The 20,649-nt window shown below is 39.3% G+C and overlaps 2 protein-coding genes across 5 annotated transcripts in view; both read right to left on the reverse strand.

Moving 5' to 3' along the window:
- LOC129178213 (lamin-L(III)-like) overlaps window positions 1–20,649 on the reverse strand; it is a 31,230-nt gene that overhangs the window by 4,899 nt on the left and 5,682 nt on the right. Inside the window, exons 6-12 of one of the 4 annotated variants that reach the window (XM_054770223.1) lie at window positions 17,368–17,588; window positions 17,059–17,281; window positions 15,243–15,347; window positions 13,597–13,713; window positions 12,447–12,542; window positions 12,309–12,365; window positions 8,798–10,246 (exon numbers count right to left, since the gene is read on the reverse strand). In XM_054770223.1, coding sequence (XP_054626198.1) covers window positions 12,330–12,365; window positions 12,447–12,542; window positions 13,597–13,713; window positions 15,243–15,347; window positions 17,059–17,281; window positions 17,368–17,588 — 798 coding nt within the window. In that variant the 3' untranslated portion in view covers window positions 8,798–10,246; window positions 12,309–12,329. Of the gene's footprint in view, window positions 1–8,797; window positions 10,247–12,304; window positions 12,366–12,446; window positions 12,543–13,596; window positions 13,714–15,242; window positions 15,348–17,058; window positions 17,282–17,367; window positions 17,589–20,649 lie in introns of those variants that run through there. The other 3 variants (XM_054770224.1, XM_054770226.1, XM_054770222.1) reach the window with 3 other exon arrangements.
- On the reverse strand, window positions 3,794–6,397 carry gjd6 (gap junction protein delta 6). The gene has a single exon (XM_054770227.1). It carries the CDS (start codon window positions 6,131–6,133, stop codon window positions 4,985–4,987), a length of 1,149 nt encoding a protein of 382 aa, XP_054626202.1. The 5' UTR covers window positions 6,134–6,397; the 3' UTR covers window positions 3,794–4,984.

Below are 20,649 nucleotides of genomic sequence, written 5' to 3' on the forward strand. Positions count from 1 at the left end.
TTAGGATCACATCAAATCAATCAAAATATGGTACTTTCAAAACGATATGTCAATCTTCAATACTTAGTTGGGAATCCCTTTGCCTTAATCACTGCCTCGATGCGATGTGGCATTGAAGCAATCAGCCTGTGGCATTGCCTGGGAGTTATGGAAGCTCAGATTTCCTTGATGCTTGCTGTCAGCTCTTCTTTGTTGTTGGGTCTGGTGCCCCTCATGGGTTTTATGAGCTGGAAGCCCAAATTATGTAAAAATAAACAAATAAACACTTGAAATTGTTTAAATTGTGGGCCCTGAATCTATCATCTATGAAAGTTTAACTTTTTGAATGGAATTATGGAAATTAAACAACTTTTCCATGACATTCAAATTTTTTTGAAAGGGTCCGTATATATATATATATATATATATATATATATATATATATATACATATATATATATATATATATATATGCATCCATGCATCCATTTTCCGGTTAGCGTACAATAATAATAATAATAATATTATATTAATAAAATAAAATAATAAAATAAAAATCTCTCGGAGATGAATAAAGTATCTATCTAATATGGCGGGCGTCTTGTCATGTTAAAAATACATTGCATGAGTGCACCTGTGTTCTTAATGCATTTTTATCACAAAACGTCCTCGTTAGCAGCTTGCTAATACATGGAAACAAGCGAAAGTCAGCTCCGACTCGCTTCCACATCGTGTCTTTGGCAACAATCACATCTTCAGTGAAGGTAAAAGTAATCTTAGATGTTCATTCATCCCTTTATATGCATTTTGAATTTTTTTATGTTTGTAAAACTGTAATTGTAAAACTATAAAAGTTTTTTGTGTGAACATTTTTGGCTTTCTGGAATGGATGAATTGGATTTACATTATTTATTAAATTTATTTGGTTAGAGTTGGACCTTCTGGAACGGATTAATGACACTAAGCAAGGTTCCACTCTATCGTGGATCCCTGCACATTTGTTATTCACTATTCACAACCTCGCATATTCGTAGATTTGGTCAAAAAATATTTATTTATTTCTCAAAAAATAGTCTCTTTTTTTTTTTCCAGAGAAAACACGTCTCATTCACCATAAATTGATAATCATTTCTAAATGTGTGACAATACAGGTAAAGTACATGTGCAGCAAACCCACGATTTTTACATGTTTATGTCTTTCTGCTTCACTAATGCTTTTTTCCTAAAGCGCTAAGATTTCACGCTTTGTTCGGCGGCCCTTAAATGCACCATAGTTGCTGTGAGAGGCAAAAGTAAAATGTCTGTAAGTTCTACACCGTGACTCCCATTCAATGTGTTCAACTATGTATATTGTATGTATTATATGTTTTTATTTATTGATTTTTATAATTTTTTTGTAATTGTTTTTTACTTATTTAATTTATTTATGGGACTTGTATGTATATAACATGTCCAGACTTTAGGCTGACAGCCTATATACAGTAAAAAGACTATTTCAGCTGTTGGCATTTAGTCTAGAAAATGTTTGTGCAAAACTAGCTGTTTGTCCAGGTTAGCTCCTGATGAAGGGACATTTAAGTTTGCTTTAAAGATTTGTTCAGGACTTTTCCATCTCGCCATGATGAATGAAGCAAACATTGCACACGATTTCCTCGTATTGTAAATTGAAAGACTGGGACCAGCACAGCGGCCACGTGACGCCACTCTTTCTCGTGTGAATTATTTCTAGTTAATCAAATGTCCACAATTGTTTGAGGCAACTTTAGAAAATTGTGCACATGTGAATGTTTGCCATTGAGTTTGTTGTTGAAATATATGAAAAGTGTAAGAGCCCAGGGACTCCCAAGCATCCACTTTTTTCTATACACTGTATGCACAATTATTCATGAGTGAGTACTTTGACGATGTCATCATTTTTATGCATCTTTTCCAACTACAAGCTACGTAAACCTGATTGCTTATCGGATGTGAGCATCAGCTGATGTGTATTTGTGTATTGAAGAGAGGTGTGACTTAAGATCAAGGTGTGCATCTTCATTTCCTCAAGCAAAATGGGCCAAAAAAGACATTTGACTGCCTCTGAAAAGTGCCAACAGGTCTTACAGAGAAATGCAGCATTCTTGAAATCGTGAAGATATTGGTGCATGATCACAGAACCGTCAGACGTGCTGTTGCAAATAATCATCAAGGTCGCAGAAACGAGCAAATTAGCTGCCAAAGATGACTCAGAAGCGACTCAGAAGCACAGCTAGGAACCCATTACCCTCCAGTGCCAGAACCTTCCTGGAGTAGGAGGTGTTCAGTGAGGCAAGGCTGCAAGCCCACCACCACAAGACCCAGTTGAAATGTCAAGACCGGACCGTAAATCTCAGAAGGCTTTTGATGGACCAGTATCGGGAACAGTGCTCCTTTTTGAAACATCAGTCGGTGGTTAGGGAGGTGGGGTACTGGTGTGGGCTGGGACCATTAAGATGAGCTAGCTGTAGTTTTTCGGCCTGAAGATGGACACAAACCCAACTCCCAAACCTGCTGATAATTTTTCGAAGACATTGGGCCTCATTCACAAAACGTTCTTACGCACAAATGTGTTCTTAAAGCCTTCTTACGAAGATTTTTGGCATTCACGAAACGTGTTCTCAACTCACAGTTCTTAGATCTAAAACAAATTCTACGAACGCTCAGGAGGACTCTTACGCACAAGCAAAGCTTGCACTTTCAATGCGCAATCGCCCTCATGATGGATTTTGCAACCTGATCCCAAAAAATGTAGTGCAAATAAAATATCCCAACAATTATTTATCATCAAAACAACTAAAATATACTCCATGGAGAAATATATATTCAAATCCCAATTCATCAAAAAAAAAAGGCTGGCTGGACGTGCGCTCCGAAGAGAGAGAATGTAAAGGGATCATGTAGATTTATTTGCTGAAAGCCACGAATATTTGATGTCCCGCTTCAGGCTTCAGGCTTCCCTCTCTGTTCTTGCAGGTGTGCAGGATCATCAGAATAACATCGCAATAAAAACGTGGTGGCTCTATGTATTAGAGCTGTGTTAATTAGGCAGCGTCTAATCAAATGGAACCACAGAAAAAATACATTGTCACACACAAACTATGTATTTTGACTTTATTTTTCCATCATGATTGTGTAAATATTTTCTAGAGTTTCCGAAATGGTTTAGTTTCTGATTGATGGCCCACCGCCCGTTTCCTCCAGATCCCTCCGGTGCAGTCTAATCTTTTTTTTGAGTCTATTTTAAGTCAAAACACTTCTTTTTAACCTCTGCGGTGGTGCGTTTCTCCGTGGAAACGGCATTTATGTTTCCTGCAATGGTGCTCCATGCCGACTCTTTTTGGATGGCCTGATGACCGGTGGATACACGTGAAAATAAGGTGGTCTTGTGTTCGGTCACTCCTTGTAAAAGCACCTCTATTTCTGTAGAATTGAAGTTTTTCTTTCGTTTGTTGTCCAGCTGCTTCTCAGTCTTGCCCTTGCGCGTTGCCATCTCCGCCTCCAGCTGCCTGTTGCGCACGGCACATTTTTTACCTTGTATGGGAAATAATAGGCAGTGACCTATGCAAATTACGGCTCACATGCACGTGCATCGCAGTTGGCATTCATCAACCTAAGAACACCGGTGCGAACGATTATCCCTACTTAAGAACGTGTCGTGAATGTGGCGCAGTTTCCAACCCACGCCTTCTTAAGTACAGAAGACAGAAGACTTTTAAGATGTTCGTGAATGAGGCCCAATGTCTCTATGTCTTCTGAATGCCTTATATTTGCAGGCATTTTACTTCATTTAGCCATTTTTATGCTTGAAAATGCTTAATTTAGAAAAAAGTACTGTAACATTTGCTTAAATATGCATTAAAAAAAACAATAATAGATCTTATTCAACCACAAAACAGTATGATTTATTTATTCATATATTTTTGAAAAAACGTGAGAGTAAAGCTGCAAAATTCAGGGAGCGTATTGGCGAGGGATTAGTCATCCGCTTCAAACCTATTATTAGTCAAAAAAATATTGAAATACAAGTTATACAGTATGTAATGTACTGGTCACTAGGTGTCAGTAATGTTACACTGATGAGACATGACGTTTATATTACATTACGTTCACACTGCATCATCACTATCATGTCCGACATGATAGAGTGAAACAAAATTCTCCTCCCATTCCATGTGGAAGTGGTAAGATTTTGGCTTCTTACCTTATCCTTCTTCCCCATTTCATTTGAAACACTCGTTTAGAATAAGTGAAGAAACTAGCTAGTTAGCTCGGTAGCTTGCTGCTAGTAGCGGCTGGCTTGTGTCGCTGCAGTGATCACGTAGCCTGCACACTGGTGTAAACAAAGAGTAATAGGAGTGTTAATGACTATGGGGTGTTATTTCATGTCTACAGGGCTCTAATGTTAAAGACCGTCTTCAGAAAGTCACAAACAGGTTTTCTATGCTCTAATTACAAAAATATTCAGATTATTAATATTGAATTCTAACTTAGTGAAAATTCACGTATCGCACTTGGGTTTGCAACCAATTAACTGCAATAAAAGAGGGATGACTGTACTGTACTGTACTCTGAAATGAACAAAGAACATACGCTGATTGAATATCATTGAAAGAGTGACATTTTTTGAGCGTCTTATTTGCAATTTTTGCTATTGTGACGACTCAGCTCCAAGCACTTGCTAGCTGTCTTACTTGTATTTTAAAATATGCTTGCATCTCTTAAGATAGCGCACTCACTGACACAGATGGTACATCCTCAAACACGTTGGAATTCAGCATAAAATTGCGAGGAAAATTTGGTCCAAAATTTGAACCAAAGTCCGTAAACTGAACAAAAGCAGAGATTTTTGCTTTTGCTTATCCACACTTTCCAAATGTCAGTGGCGATAGACCTTAAAAGGAAAGGCTGCAAAAAGAACTTGCAGCCTTTATGAGTTTGAGGCAGCGTTTCAGAGTTCAACCACCAGTGGGTCGAGCCAAACAGGAGGTTATATCCAAACCTCATCAGCACTCCTCAGCTTTGAGGCTTTTTTCTCCTTCTTATTTTGATCTTTATGCTTCTTTGGCTGCTCCAGCCTGAACTCTGTGACCGCCTCACCGTCCCTCATCCTGCCGAAGTCCACACCACATGTCCAGTCTGCTTGGTGGCCCATCACCAGGTCCAAAGTGGGCAGTGAAGTAGTACTTGTCACATCCCTGAAGCCCAGAGAAGATGTGATGGAGGGCGTGTCGGCTGGAAAGGTTTCGTACCCGCATCTCTTTCCCGGGCGGCGCCCCCATGAGGCGCCCTCTCTCATCTTCACTGCCTGACGGATCTTCTTCCAGCCCAGGTGGTTGAGTTCCAGCAAGTTGAGCACAATACAGAAAACGCCCACGCAGAACATAAAGAGCAGGAAGATGGTCTTCTCGGTGGGCCTGGAGACGTAGCAGTCAACCGGCTGGCTGCACGGGGCGGCGGAACACAGGAAATGAACCGGCACCTGAAAACCAAAGAGCTTCCACTGGGCCACCACAAATCCCACTTCTAGAAGCGCACGCAAACACACATGTAAGATGTAACATTTGGACAGGACCCCTCCAGAGACGGCGTGTCCTTCGGCACTCCCGTCTTTATGGGTGCAAAAGTCTTTGGGGTCTCCCTTTGGGAAGCCCTCGGCTGTAGCGCCTTTAAGGACGTCTGCCAGGCTGCTCCCGAGATGCTTATGCGAGCTGATGGAGCAGCTGTCCGAGTCACAGCTCCGACCATACGCCTCCCGTCCACCATGCCGACCCAACTGCCCCGAGAAGTCTTCTTGCTCCTGCCCCTGTGACTGGCTGGTCTTTTGGGGAAGCTTGGACAGGTTGTGCCAGGTGTAGATGATGAAGCACAGCGATGGCGTGGACACGCTGATGATGTGGAAGACCCAGAAGCGAGGTTGCGAGATGGGCGCGAAGGCGTCATAGCAGACGGTGGAGCATCCCGGCTGCAGCGTGTTGCACACAAACATCTCTTGCTCGTCGGTGTACACGTCCTCCGTCGCCACGGCGACAACAAGCAGCCGGAAGATGACCATGACGGTGAGCCACAGCCTGCCGATCATGGTGGAGTGCTGGTGCACGGCGTCCAAGAGACGTTTGAGCAAGGTCCATTCCGTCATGGTGGCCTGTGGCAGCCTGCTACCTCGAGGAGGGACCGGCTGCTTGGAGAAGAACAGTCTGATCCCGTTAGATCCACCTCTCCTGACCTCCAACTGCTCAGAACTGCTGGAATTTTAAAGAAACGCCAACCAAAACGCTCCTGCTTTGAGGTTGTCTTCAGTTTGAATTCTACCAACTGTCATCTTTTACAGAAATCTACGCTGGGAGGACCTTCCTGACTGGGCTGGCAGGCCACTGCTTCTCCTCCCTGAATGTTCTTTATCTCAGCCTTCCTTCTGAGAGGTGAAGCCGTCGCACGAGCGCCATCCCATCTTACTGCGATAAGGATGAACACTCGACATGAGTCACTTGGCACGCTCGCTTCGCTCTTGTCTTTCAGGTCCATTTTAAAACCAAGAGACACCACCGGTCCTCCAGTGGAGGACCCATGATAGCGTCCGCTGATAGAACATTCTTTGCTGATTAGCTAATCTGCTCCTCCATTAATGGACAGACTGACTTCTGTCACATTTCGAAAGCAATTCAAACCATTCCTACATGAAAACATTCCGCCCTTTCAGGATATTCGGGCTTTTTTCCCCTCAAAAATCCCATTTTTCCACATCATTCCACATTTGTCATAACACAAATTCCCTTTGACTTTAAGAATTCAAACTAGTTCCACATTTCTCAACTGATTCGATCCATTCCCGTGTGAAAACCTTTACATCAGGTGTGTTCAAAGTGCGGCCCGCGGCACATTAGAAAGATAAAAAATGTCAAATCAGCAGTGATTTTACAAATGAAGCTAAAATGTTAAGAGAAAATGTAATTTTACAAGAAGAATAATAATAGCACTCGTTTTAGTAGCTATGAGAAACAAACAATAAACCAATAGTTTTAATTTTTGGAAAATTAGGTTGCAGAAAAAGTTCAAATACTAGATGAATAAAGTGCAAATATTATGCGAATAAAGTCAAATATGACAAGAAAATGTCCAAGAACAAAGCTGAAGTGGTAGACAAATAAATAAAAATATATACTAAATTACAAAAATACCATAAAACACATTAAGAGGAAAAAATGTCTTATTCTAACAAGAAAAAACTCGCAATTTTACAAGAATGCCGAAAAATGCCATTTTAGTAGCACAGAATTGAAATATTAAATATACATTTTAAAAGTCATACCATTATGGGAAAAAAAACAAAAAAGTTGTAATTTTTGAAAAATGAGGTTGGGGAAAAAGTGATGTTATAGGAATAACATCAAAATATTATGGAAATAAAGTCATAATTACAAGAAGAAAATATACAAGAAGAAATCTGAAATAGCAGGCAAATAAAAATAACTTAAAAAATTATGAGAATAAAGTAAAAAAAAAATTAAGTATTTTAACAAGAAAAAAAGTCACAATTTTACAAGAATAAACGTGTTATATTATGAGAAAATAGTCATGTTACCAGCATAGAGTTGAAATATTAAAGATAAAACATCAGAATATATATAATAAATGCATTTTAAAAGTCAGAATATTATGAGGAACAAAATAAAGTTGTAATTTTTGGAAAATTAGGTTGGGAAAAAGTTATATTATGGGAATAAAGTCCAAATATGATGGGCATAAAGAAAAATAAGTTTAAGAAGAAAGTTGAAATATTTTGAAAAAATGAACAGCAAAAATGGGGGGAAAACGAGCAGGGAGCAAAGTGATACTAATAATACGCTTTTTCACCTCCAGTATATCACAAAGTTAAGATGCAGTGTTTTCTTCAACTACTACTACTACTACTACTACTACTACTACTACTACTACTACTACTACTACTACTACTACATACTGGTGAAAAAAAATAAAGGGAACACTAAAGTAACACGTTTGGTCTTTACGTAGTTTAATGTGCTGACTACAAAATCACACAAACATTAATTTAATTTAATTTCTTTCTTTATTGGGGTGTCTTGCTGTCCACCTGTTGTCTACCGGTATTCCATTTGCACAACAGCATGTGAAAGTGATTGTCAGTCTGTGTTGTCCTAAGTGGACAGTATGACTGACTTGGAGTTACATCGTGATGTTTAAGTGCTCCCTTTATTTTTTTGAGCAGCGTGTTCAACTTGTTAGCATAGTTGCTTTAGCAAATATCAAAGTGGCCTTTGCATCCTTTCATTTTTCAGTATGTGGCCCTCGCTGGAAAAAGTTTGGCCATCCCTGCTTTTCATTCAAAACAATCAGGCTATCCATTTCTGACGTTGTAAAATTTTCCGGTTGTTCCCGAATTCTACATTTTTCCAGCCCATGTATTCCCATTGAAATGAACATCATTTTTTCAACACATTCTTATGCCTTTACATTTGCATAATACTGAAATACTTGACTTAATGCTGTAAATGCCCATGCAGTACTGTGTTGAGTGTTTTTAGTGTTAGGAATAAGCCTCCTAAGTCTACTGAGCTTTTGTTTGGACTGCTGAGCTCCAAGCACTTGCCAGTTGTCTTATCTGTGTTTTAAAAAGACTTGGAAAGTCTGCTAGCATCAAATCAGTGTCTCTCAAGATAAAACACTCAGACTGCTTTCCTTGCTGTACACAGCCATGAAGCTCGTGTGCATGTCCTTTTCTTACAATAATGTCACCAACACTAACATTTGGCTTACGTACTGTACTCACCCCCCGCCCCCCAAATATAAAAAAAAAATATTCCCACACAGAAAATACTGCAGTTACTGTAGAACAGAAGTGTCCAAACATTTTCCAGCGAGGGCCACATACTGAAAAACGTAAGGGCCACTGATATTTTGTATAGCAACACATGTATGGAGATATGCTAAGAAGTCAAATACACACCTCAGTTTTGTGAGAGGTGAAAAAGCATATTTTTAGTCTCAACTTTGCTCTTCCCAAATCTTTCTAGTAAATTTGCTCCCCATAATTATGAGTTCGTTACTATTCTTGTAATATGACATTTCCACAAGCTAATGTTCCAAAATATTCCAACTTTGTTTCTCATATTACGACTTAAAAAAAAAAAAACAGAAAAATATATTTCAACTCCATGCTACTTAAATGACATTTTTCCTTGTTACAAATTTATTGAAATTGTGGCTTTTTTTCTTGGTACGTTTTTCTCTTAATATTTTTACTTTCTCGTAAAATTACAGCTTCTATTCTTTTTAAATTTTACAATTATTTCAACTTTTTTGTGAATTTTCTTGGAATTATGACTTTACTTTGACTTAATTCTCGCAACAACTTTTTTTGCAACCTCATTTTCCAAAAATTGCAACTTCAAATCACGTCTTTTTTCTTTATTTCAACTCTGTTAAACATTTTTCCCCGTGTTAAGAGTTTCCTGTGAAATTGTGATTTCTGTCATTGGAATAACTTTTTACTCATATTTTAACTTTGTTCTCATAAAATCCCAGCTGTTCTTTCCATTTCTGCTTTTTTTATTTTATTACATTTTCCAGCTACTGTATTTCAACTTTGTTCTTGTTTTTTGTTCTCGTAATTATGACTTTATTCCCAAGGTATTTTGACTGTTCTTTATACCCACAACCTAATTTTCCAAAAATTACAACTTTATTAATTTTGCTTCTCATATTAAAACTATTAATATTTCAACTGTGCTACTAAAATAATGTCCCCCGCATCATAATTACTTTATTCTCATAAAATTATTTTTTTCTTGTTATATAACCTTTTTTCAAAATATTTTCACTTCCTACTTTGTAAAATTACTGATTTTAAGTTTTCTTATGAACTTTAGAATGTGCCACCAGCTAGTTAAAAACACAAAAAGAAACATCCATGGGCCGCAAATTGCCACCGATGCCGCACTTTGGACACCTCTGCTGTAGAATGAGGACACCAGCATATAACGCATGCACGCGCACACACAAAAAATCCATACGGATATAAAATTAGTTTAGAAAACTTTATTCTGCTAATAGTTTCATTTCACACATACATTGAAGGTTTCGACTTGAATAATTTTTACAGTAAGGCTTCAAACAAGTGGCTTGCTGGGAGTTGAGGTTATAAGATAAGATATTTCAGTAGTACTACAGGTTTGTTCTGGTGGAGCAGCTTCAGGGATCACATGACAACACAACTGGCATCCTTGGACAGACCCTGAAGGGGTAAAAAAAAAAAAAAAAAAAAAAAAGTTATATATATATATATATATTTGATATGCTGCAGCTATAGCACTACGCTTGCTAGCAATGAAAAGCAAAACAGTATGTTACTGATGGACACCGTCCAGTCTACAAATACACCAGCCGTGTCCAATGCACAGCCTATTGTAAAAATACAATAAATTCATTAATGATATATTACAAATTACACTACAGTGCTTTGTCAGCTATAACAAAGCAAGATGTTTTGCTCAGAACAGCGGGGATTAAAAAAAAAAAAAAAAAAAAATTATATAAGCCACACGTGTCCACGTCATAAAGTGGCATATTGTTATGCGCACGAGTCCGTGAGGACCAGGCAGCTCTTTGACAGGAGCCAATCATGAGCTATGAAAAAACTCACGAGCTTGTCAACCCATTTGAAATTGCAGGAGGTCATAACTCAAAACAACAACAACCTGACTCAGTGTCATCTTACAAAACATCACACAGAAACGTTATACCTCAGAAATATAGAAACATGTATCAATACAAGTGTAATATGAAAAAACCCCAACATTTTAAAGTGTTCGCATAATGCATTCCTTTGAGAAAACCATTTCATTGGAGGAGCACAGAAAGCATAGAAAATGGTGCTGACGTCATTGCAGTGCCCGATTGCTCAGGCAATGCCTTATGGGAAAATGTAATTTTTTAAAACTCGTATTGGGACATGTTTGTATATACACCTTTTGAGTAAGTTGCTGTGTGATGAATTTAGTGCCGTTAGTAAGGTACTAAAAAGTAACTGCTTATACACCGGAATTTGTGGTAGGTGAAAATTAGTATGAGCTCCCTCATTTTTGCCATTTTTTAAATTGACCAAATATTAAAGCTACTAAAATGTCTGAAAATAAAATGTTCTTTTCATAATATAAACCTATAATATTTCATCTTTATTCCCATGTTATAACTTTTTCCCCAACCTAATATTGCAAAAAATACAATAGTTTATTACTTTTTTTTTTTTACATTTTAAATATTTAACTCTTACTAAAAATGACATTTCCGCCCCCCATATTACAAGTTTATTCTTTTTGTTTCCCCCCCACCCAACTATTTAAACTTTTTTCTTGTCAATTTTCTTTTCGTAATTATGACTATATTCTCATATTTACTTTATTTCCACAAACTACTTTTACAAATTAAAAAAATGTTCCAATATAGCGGCTTAAAAAAAACAAAACAAAAAAAGTTTAATCTTCATATTTCAACTTTATGCTACTAAAATGACATTATTCACCCTATTACATTATTCTTGTAATATACTGTGTGTGTGTGTGTATATATATATATATATATATATATATATATATATATATATATATACTGTATATATATACACACACACACACACACACACATATATATATTAGATTTTCTTGTGAAATTACTGCCATTTTTGCAGTTTCATGTTATGTTTTAGAATTTTACAATGTGCTGCGTATATATCGGGGGTGTCCAAAGTATACGATATATAAAGTATATATCTATAGCCTGACCAGTCCAAGGTGTACCCCGCCTGTCGCCCAAAGTCAGCTGGGATAGGCTCCAGCATAACCCCGCGAGCCTAATGAGGAGAAGCGGTATAGAAAATGGATGGATGATATCTATAGCCCATACGAAATGTGAATTAAGTTGCATGACCGCTCTCTGTAGAGTAAGAACAAAATGTGTGGCTCTACGCCTGTGCATTTTGTGATTGGTGGAAAACAAGCATGTGTGGTGTTTGAGTGCTGCTGTTAGCGTAGGAATTTTTAAGTCCTTTGTCAAAGTTTTTTCCCCTCCAAAAGAATACAACAGAATTTCGGCCATTGTGATTGTTGCTCAAATATTTGATGTACTGGATATACCGTAACATTGGACACATCAGTGAAAACGGCGTGCTTCCACTCAGCAATGGGAGTTGTGCCAGTACAGGATGTTACTGCAAGCCAAATAAAGCTTTGATTGCCTTAATACTTAAAAGCCATGCAACTTGTAAGCAAAGCAGAGGCAGAGAAGACCTGCTCACCTACCACACAACACCCGATGTGTCCTCAAGACACACAACAACATTTCTTCTTTTTCTTTGGCTTCACAGAAAACAAAATATCAGCGATGGCATAAGATTCACATTTGCATTAAAAAACCCAAACATCCAAGCTTCCGTTTACCTGAGTCCTAAAGTGCTGCACGTTACTGCTTTCTGCAAATTCCAAGCCACTTTCCTCCTCCCTGCTTTGCATACACACCCGGCGCTCAGCCATCTCCTGCAAGGATAACATTTCAGCATCCTAAATGTTGTATTTAGGAATAATAGTCTTTGTCCTATTTGCACTCACACAACTTTGCACTTTGAATTTCACAGCTTCTCAGATTTTCTAAAATCCAGAATATAAATAAATCATGCCCGTTCATGGTTGAATACGACTTATTTGTAGTCAAAAATATGCACATTTAAGCAAACTGTATGTATATTTTGCATATATAAAAGCATTTAAACAAAAATGGCTAAATAATGTAAAATATAAGAAATTCAGGAAACATTCAAAGACGTTGCGATGATATGTAGTATTCTACAATGTCACTAGGGGCCAGTAATGCTACATTGATGGGGCAATAGAGGCCACAATTACTGTACACAACAGGAAGCAAAAAAACAGACCTGTCCCAATGCCAACATGTGAGTCTATATTGTGTCTTATTTGTCTTAAATGTCCTATTTTCTCCTATTATGCCTGCTATATTGGGTAATAGGAGTGTAACGGTGACTATAAGGGTGTTATTTCGTGTATACAGCTCTCTGATATTAAAACTGTATTTAAAAAGGTCGTAAACAGGCTTTCTATGCGCTATGAAAAGACTCCCACGAAACGAAAATGCACTTATCAAGGACGGTCGGGTCTGAAACCAATTAACTGCCATAAACGAGGGACGACTGTACAGTACATACTCTACATGCTGAAGCTGGACTGAAATGCTGCATGGAAAATGGTTAGTCTAAATGTGTTGATGCTAGTGTAGGAAAATATTCATTTTAATGGGAATTTTGTTGTGAAATTAAAAAAAAAAAAAAAAAAAAAAATTAAGAATATGTCAGCCACGGTTTCCTGAATGAACATTTTCATGTTGGAATGCTTTGGACTGGTCTGAGAAATGTAGAAGTACTGTAGTTGGATGTCCCAAAAAAAAAAACTCCAAAAATACGGGGCTGAATAAGAATAAATAGAATGTGTATAATAATAATAATAATAATAATCATCCAATCAGTCATTACTTTGACAGGATGTGGATGCATGTCAGAGTTCAGTCCTCTTCACTTACTTCAAAGTCTGGATTGAGGAGGATCACCCGGACCTCATTAATGGGGCCCCAGCTCCTGTGGCCCTCCAAAACCAGGTCCGCAGGATCAGCCTCCTCCTCTGCACCTGCTGCCCAGATCTAAAACCACACCCACATCACCCATTAGTACTTCTAAAACGCTTCACACCAAGTACTACCTCAAAGCATGCTTTTTAAAAAAGAACCACCATTTTTTCATCAACACATTATAGCTAAAATAATTTAAATAAAATAAAAATTTAAATGTCAAATTAGCCCCCCCCCCCGCCAAATCCTCTCTGTTCAATCTAGAAAGTCTTGGAACCAATTCAAGTGGACTGAAACAGCCACAAGTCAAACTACGTACTGCAGGATTTAGGACAATTAATTGCTATTTAATAGGGACACGCTGATCAGGGTTTTATGCTGCCGATTCCTATACAGATACTGTACATCTGTGTTGTGAGATTGGCGGATGATGAGTGATGAGTCAGGGGCCCCATTAGACAACTCCAAGGGCCCCTGGAAAATAAGTAATCATTAAAAAAAATAAACGTTTGAGCAGATTGTCTTTTTTTTGCCTTTGTGTGAAAAGATTTTCGCACCATTTGACACAAACCTGAATGTTTGATGCATGTTTGGGAGTCATACGAATACATGGGAAATGCATTTTCAATCATTTTTTGGTTTACGATAACAAAATTAACAGAATAAAATAGAAATACATATCTAATAGAAATCTGTCCTGCTTAAAGCAAATTCAATGTCCAGGTTGCAGGGATCTCAACTTTCATCACGATTAGAGCCGTTAACTATGTTTTATTTATGACTGACATTTAAAATTGTACGTGCGGCCATTGTCTTTATGCTAATATGTGGCCATTTTTCATTATATATTTAAAAAAAAAAACGTATAAAACGTATAAATGTGCTGTGGGCCAATAAAAAAAAAGCGCAAATAGCCTCCGGGCTGCACTTTGGACACCCCTGGTATCATTTACAATCAAAATTAAAATGACTTGTGGGGTTTTTTGATTTTTCAGTATGCAGCCCTCAGTGGAAACTGTTTGGACGTGCCTGCACTACACAGACAACCAGCGGTATTCATACCAGTTTGAGAGTCAACCTCCCGCACACCCAAAGCTGTATACCGAGAGGAAATAGTTATGTCAGGAGTCAAATGCACTGAGTTAGCATCTCTACAACAGACTTCTGGTTCTACGGACTCACTTTTCCTCACACTTGGAGTTAAATCCTTTCTCCTTTGACGCCATGCGTGGCGGCGGTTTAAATCGCTGGCGTTTTGCTTGGGGCAAATTCTTCCAAAAATTGGTTTGCTCCAATTCCAAACTGAACATTGAGGGGAATTCAAATTCTGAGGTTGTCATGAAGGGAAAAACCTCCTTCCTCGTGGACACGATGTCACCTTTGACTCGTCCCTAGCTAGGCGAGCCCGCCCCGTATACGTCCACCTCGCTTCGCTACTCGTCTTAAAATGACACCCGGAGCTCTGTCAAACATTGGGTCAGTTGTGTACAGACGTGGGGAGCTGTGGGTTTGTCATTTTGCTTCTCTTCAGCGAAATATGCTAACATGATGTTCAAATGTGACAGCACTAGAAGTATTCTAGCATTGATTGAAATACTCACAGTGAGTGTCTGCCCGCCAGCCAGGGTGCAGGAAGAAGGCAGGTGAAAAGAGATTTCAGAGTCTGTGTATACCCTTCGAACAATCCAGCCACCAAGCGACTGATCCTGGAAAAATATAAACAAAATATATAAAACACTTTACAGTAGGGCAAACTTTTTCCAAGGAGGGCCACATTTTGAAAAATGAAAGGGCCATGCTGATATTTCGTAAAGTTACACGTAGATATGCAAGAAGTTATATATTTCAAGAAAAAAAAAAAGACTCAGCTTTGTGATATAGGTGAAAGCATGTATGTAGTATCAACGTCGCTCTTTGCGCCCCAATTTTTTTTAAATCTTCCAAATATTTCAACTTTCCTTAATCTTCATAAATTTGTTTTTGTAATTCCCATATTTTGACTTTATTCCCATAACTTTCCCCAACCCAACCTAATTGTCCAAAAATGAAGACTTTGTGACTTTTCTCCCTTGTTGGAATGACTTTTTCCCCCATTTCTGCTCGTTTTTCCTTTTAAATTTTCCAACTTCTTGTAAATTCTCTTCTCGTAATACTTTATTCCCCTGAAAGTTACTTAATTTTCTTTCTGTTTTGCTTGTTTTTCCATAGTACGACTTAAAAACATTTTGTACAGTTTTAACTTCATGCGACAAAAATGATGTTATTTTTCCTCATATCACGTTCTCGTAAAAATTACACTTTAACATTTTGACTTCATTCTTGTAAAATGACAGCTGTTTTTTCAATTTCTGCCGGTGTTTCTTTTAGTTTTCTTGTTAAATTAGATTTAGTATATGCTGCGGACCAATGTAGGTGGGGGAAAAAAAACAGCCGTGTGTCGCAAATGGCCTCCAGGCCGCACCTTGGACATCCTTGCTTTCTAGTATCACAAGTCAGACTTGTTTCGTAGGATGTGGAAGAGCTCGCACACTCGCCGTACTAGGTATGCTCCGCTCGATCAGCCACCGATCTCTATCAACCAATTTCCGTGGAAAAGCCAATGATCGGCATATGCCAATAAATGCCTTTCAGCGGCGATCACCTCTGGTTCGTACTACTGCGTAGCGTGTCACGATCCCGTGTGCTGTGTAATGTCCTGCTCCAACGTCTTAGGGAAGAGTTCCCTTCCCACTTTCCTTCACACTGGGCAGGCGTGCCAAAGCCAAAAAAAACATGTCTGCCATGTTAAACTTGCCATTTGTGGGAGTGATAAAGTTTCCATACTGAAAAACATGCCATGAAAAATACCTTGGGGTGGGGGTATCACTTTAAAAAGCTTTAATTTAATACGGCATTTGAGGAACAAATGCTAGACAGTATGGTGAGTTTGAGGCAGCCAAAACGCTGGACAACAGTTGCCCGTGCGTGACAGTTTAAATGCAAACCAAATAATCTGAAAAATAATTCAGTGAAATAAGATTAGCTGACCAGTCTCTCCGCAGTGGAGACACCGGGTTTGCTGACTGCTCTTACTTGGAGCCCACCTACGTGCTACATGGAAGTCCTGCTTTTTATTTTTAATAATTACTATTTTTTGGGCCCCCTGACAATCAGGGGACCTTGGAATGGTCCTAACTTTCCCCTTTATACGGCACCCCTGGCCAACAGCACTCATCCATAAATTGAAATTTACAGTTAATCCATGTGATCGTATCGGACGATTGGTACCAGAATCAGCAGCATGAATCCCTGATCGGGGCATCCCTAAACCGCACCATTACCTCCATCTCACATTTTATGTCGATGTCGACCTAAGCAGGCAGGAATAAGTTTGGACACCCCTGACCTCCCAGCATCAAAGATGCGTGGCGTCCATACCATCTCTGTGATGTTCTTCAGTCGAACGTATCTCCCGTCCACGTCCACGTCGGCTATGCTAACAGCGCCAAGCTCAGTCGAATGACTGCACATTTTATATGCGGGTGAGCTGCCAGCAGCGCCGTCGTGCTTCCTCTTCTTGCCTCGCAGTCTGCGGCTGCTACCGTGTTCATGCGTGCGAGGTATGGACACATGCTGGGAGGGGCTGGGAGACAGATGCAATCTGACATCCAAAAAAAACAAAAAAATTCCAGGTGAGATGCTCAATTAAATTGGGAAATAAAAAATGAACCAAGCTTGATCCAGTACCTCTGTTCTTCCACCTCCAACATCTTCCTGTAAGCCTTAATCTCCATATCTAGAGCAACCTTGATACCCAGCAGGTTCTCGTACTCCTCCAGCTGGCTGTACATCTGGCTCCTCATGCTCAGCAGCTCCTGCTCCTTCTGACTCATCTTCTGCTGCCAAACCTCCCGCTCACGGTCCAGAGTCCTGTCCAGATCCTGGAAGCGGCCCTCTAATGCCATTTTCTACAGGAGGAGATGAGTTAGTGTAACATACATTGGGAGCCTGCCATAGAATCTCTAATGGTGGGTCACTGGCGAAAACACTCAATAGTTCATGGGTGACTTATTTTGAAAGACATCTCTTCCTCTTTGGATATAATCAATTCAGTGATCTTATTTAGTACAATTTCCAAAATAAAAACAAAATCCAATATAAATATAACAATTGCAGTAAATGGTCTTTCACTTGTATAGCTCTTTTCCACCTCCATGGCGCCTCAAAGCGCTTCGACGCTGAACATTTACCTACTGATAACGCAGAATCAGGACCAACTGGGGGTTCGGTATTTTGCCCAAGGATACTTCGGCATGATCACGGGAGGACGGGGGATTGAATTTGCAACCCTCAGGTTGGGAGACGACCAATCTACCACCTGAGCCATGCCGCCCCCATGCAGTAGATCCCCGCTTTTGGCGAATGGTGAAAATCTGCAAATTGAGACGCCCATATAGATGTTTATTTTTGACACTCTAATAAAGCCTGGGCTATGATGTCTATGGTGCTGCTGTAAGTTCCACCAGTTTGCTTGAGGAAGTGCCATCTATTTGCAATAAATCACACAATGCAACTGCACTACAAGAACTAAAAGAAAAAGGCTGACACTCGAATCTCCGTTGGGCATCTGGTTGGAGTTTGCATGTTCTCCCTGTGCGTGGGTTTTCTCTGGGTACTCCAGTTTCCTCCCACATTCGAAAAACCTTCATGTTAGATTAATTGGCGACTCAAAATTGTCCACAGGTATAAATGAGTGTAAATGGTTGTCTACTGTGTATGCTATTGGCTGGCGACCAGTCCAGGGTGTACCCCGCCTCTCGCCCAAAGTCAGCTGGGATAGGGTCCAGCATACCCCCTAGTGAGGATTAAGCGGCATCAAAAAAGGATGGATGGACTAATATACAGCAACACAATACTATTTTATATTCATCTCATGCAGGGCATGCTGGGGACCATGTTGGAGAAGTGTGTGTGTGGGCTTCCCAGCATGCCTTGTGGGTTCTGAATTGGTACAAAATATTGTGTTGCATGTAAATGTGTGTGAAAGCATCAAGCTTTACCAATGTGGGGCACATGTGATAGGTTTTCTACCAATAAACGGCCTAATGGTAGAGATTCTCCCCCCCCCTCCCAAGCGTGAGGCAGAAAAGAGACAGTGAAGTCCAAGCCACTCAAAAGTGGGGACAGTGATAACCAGAGGCGGGAGAAAGTCACTGTTTTGCAAGTCTCAAGTCTTTAGTCTCAAGTATTGAAGACACGCAAGTCCAAGTCAAGTCAGTCAAAATTTGAGTCCTAAAGTAATAAGCGGGGCTCCGGACTAACTTTGTTTTACTGGAAGCACAGTGGCCCCTGACTTAAAATGTTAGGAGCGCAAGCAGAAAGTTTAGGGGCACACACCAAAACCGACTTGCCAAGTAAATACAGTAGACGCACCTACAACGTAAATAATCCGTTCCGAGAACATTTATGTTATCGGGTTTTTACGTTATACGAAGCGTAAAATACATGTAAATAGCCTAATCAGTTCCAAGATCTTCCCAACCTCACCCCTTTGGCCCTTCAAAATATTCAAAGTCCACCAAATATGGTGGGAAAATATAAGAAAACGTTAGCATAAACATAGTAGAGTAACATTCAAATATAAAATAAGGTAATAAGATGACTGTAAATGAATAAAACTGAAAAACAAAAACAATCAACTAGTTTAAGGGCGACTACGATGAGGAAGGGAGGTTGAAGGGAGAAGCCTGTCTCTCACACAAACTCACGTACGCGCTGTATAAGTCAGCCAATGAGATGAGAGCGTAGGCGGTGCCCCGATAATCAGCCAATGAGAGTGTGAAGCGTCAGAAGGCGTCACCAAGTGTATTCTGTTAGTCATGGAAAATGTTTCCCTCTCTCCGTCGCGCGCGCTATTCAAATCGAATTTCTGAACTTGCACCGACTTGACGCTTTACGTTATATGGGATTTCCTACGTAATACGATGTAAAAACTTTACATAAATTCTTTACGTTCAGTGGAATTTACATAAAAGTAGGTTTACGTTATGTGAGGTACTACTGTATTCACATTTCCTCATTTCCACCGTTTTTACTGATATACTTGAATAATGAATTTACGAAGTAGTTCACCACTCAGTGTGGCCATTTGTCATTAAATACAGGCATGAATTGAACAGTTAGAAAAATACTAAGAGTTGAAGCAAATATTCTTTGGTGAGCTACTCAACATCAGATGGTGAGCTACTGCTAGCTCACAAGCTACCTGTTGGAGACCCCTGTGATAGCGTCACTATCTTAAAGCTGGGTACATTACATGTTTACGTTAAACAACTTCGAGACACAATTAATGTTTTGACAAGGCATAATTATGAGAGCAAGGTTGTTGAAAAACTAAGCTGGCACCAATCCAATGAACTTGATAGCCACTTGCAGCTTCCCCGTGGGACAACAACGAGCTCCGAACTGCGTTACCAGAGGCTAGGCGGAAAACATGCTAGCTGCCACCAGTGAGGCCAGGCAATGTGTGCAAACAAAAATGCCAGAAAAGTCGAACAGAAATGAGATAGAAAGGTGACCAATCACACACGCTGGCATCGACAGGCTTCGTCGTTAATTGACTCCACATTTTACAGACTATTTTTCATTCTCATGGTAATATGGGACAAAGTGCTTCTCTTATACACTCAATATGGTACGCATGCTTTTATCAGGTCGCACATGCCCAAGTCGATGAAAAATTTACCCAGTCTGGAGCCCTGCATAAGCACTGTTTAGCGTTTATTACAATGCCATCTTAAAAATGTAACTATTAAATGTTAGTTATTACTCCTATTATTACTATTGAATGTGACAAAAACAATGAAGGCATTTAGAATATTTTTTATTTTATTTTTTAATTTAGACTACTGTGACAAGATTTGGTCAGAAAAAGAGTGCCAACTTGGCATTCAGGCTTTAGTCCGTGTACAAAAATGTAATGTGCACCCTCATTTGTTTGTATGTAAATACAGAAGATGCATTCAATGA

Source organism: Dunckerocampus dactyliophorus, chromosome 3, assembly GCF_027744805.1.
Source record: "Dunckerocampus dactyliophorus isolate RoL2022-P2 chromosome 3, RoL_Ddac_1.1, whole genome shotgun sequence".
NCBI classification, from domain to species: domain Eukaryota; kingdom Metazoa; phylum Chordata; class Actinopteri; order Syngnathiformes; family Syngnathidae; genus Dunckerocampus; species Dunckerocampus dactyliophorus.

What these genes read in the sequence shown, in the direction of transcription:
- gjd6 (XM_054770227.1), bottom strand. Translation starts at nt 6,133, where the DNA reads ATGACGGAATGGACCTTGCTCAAACGTCTCTTGGACGCCGTGCACCAG.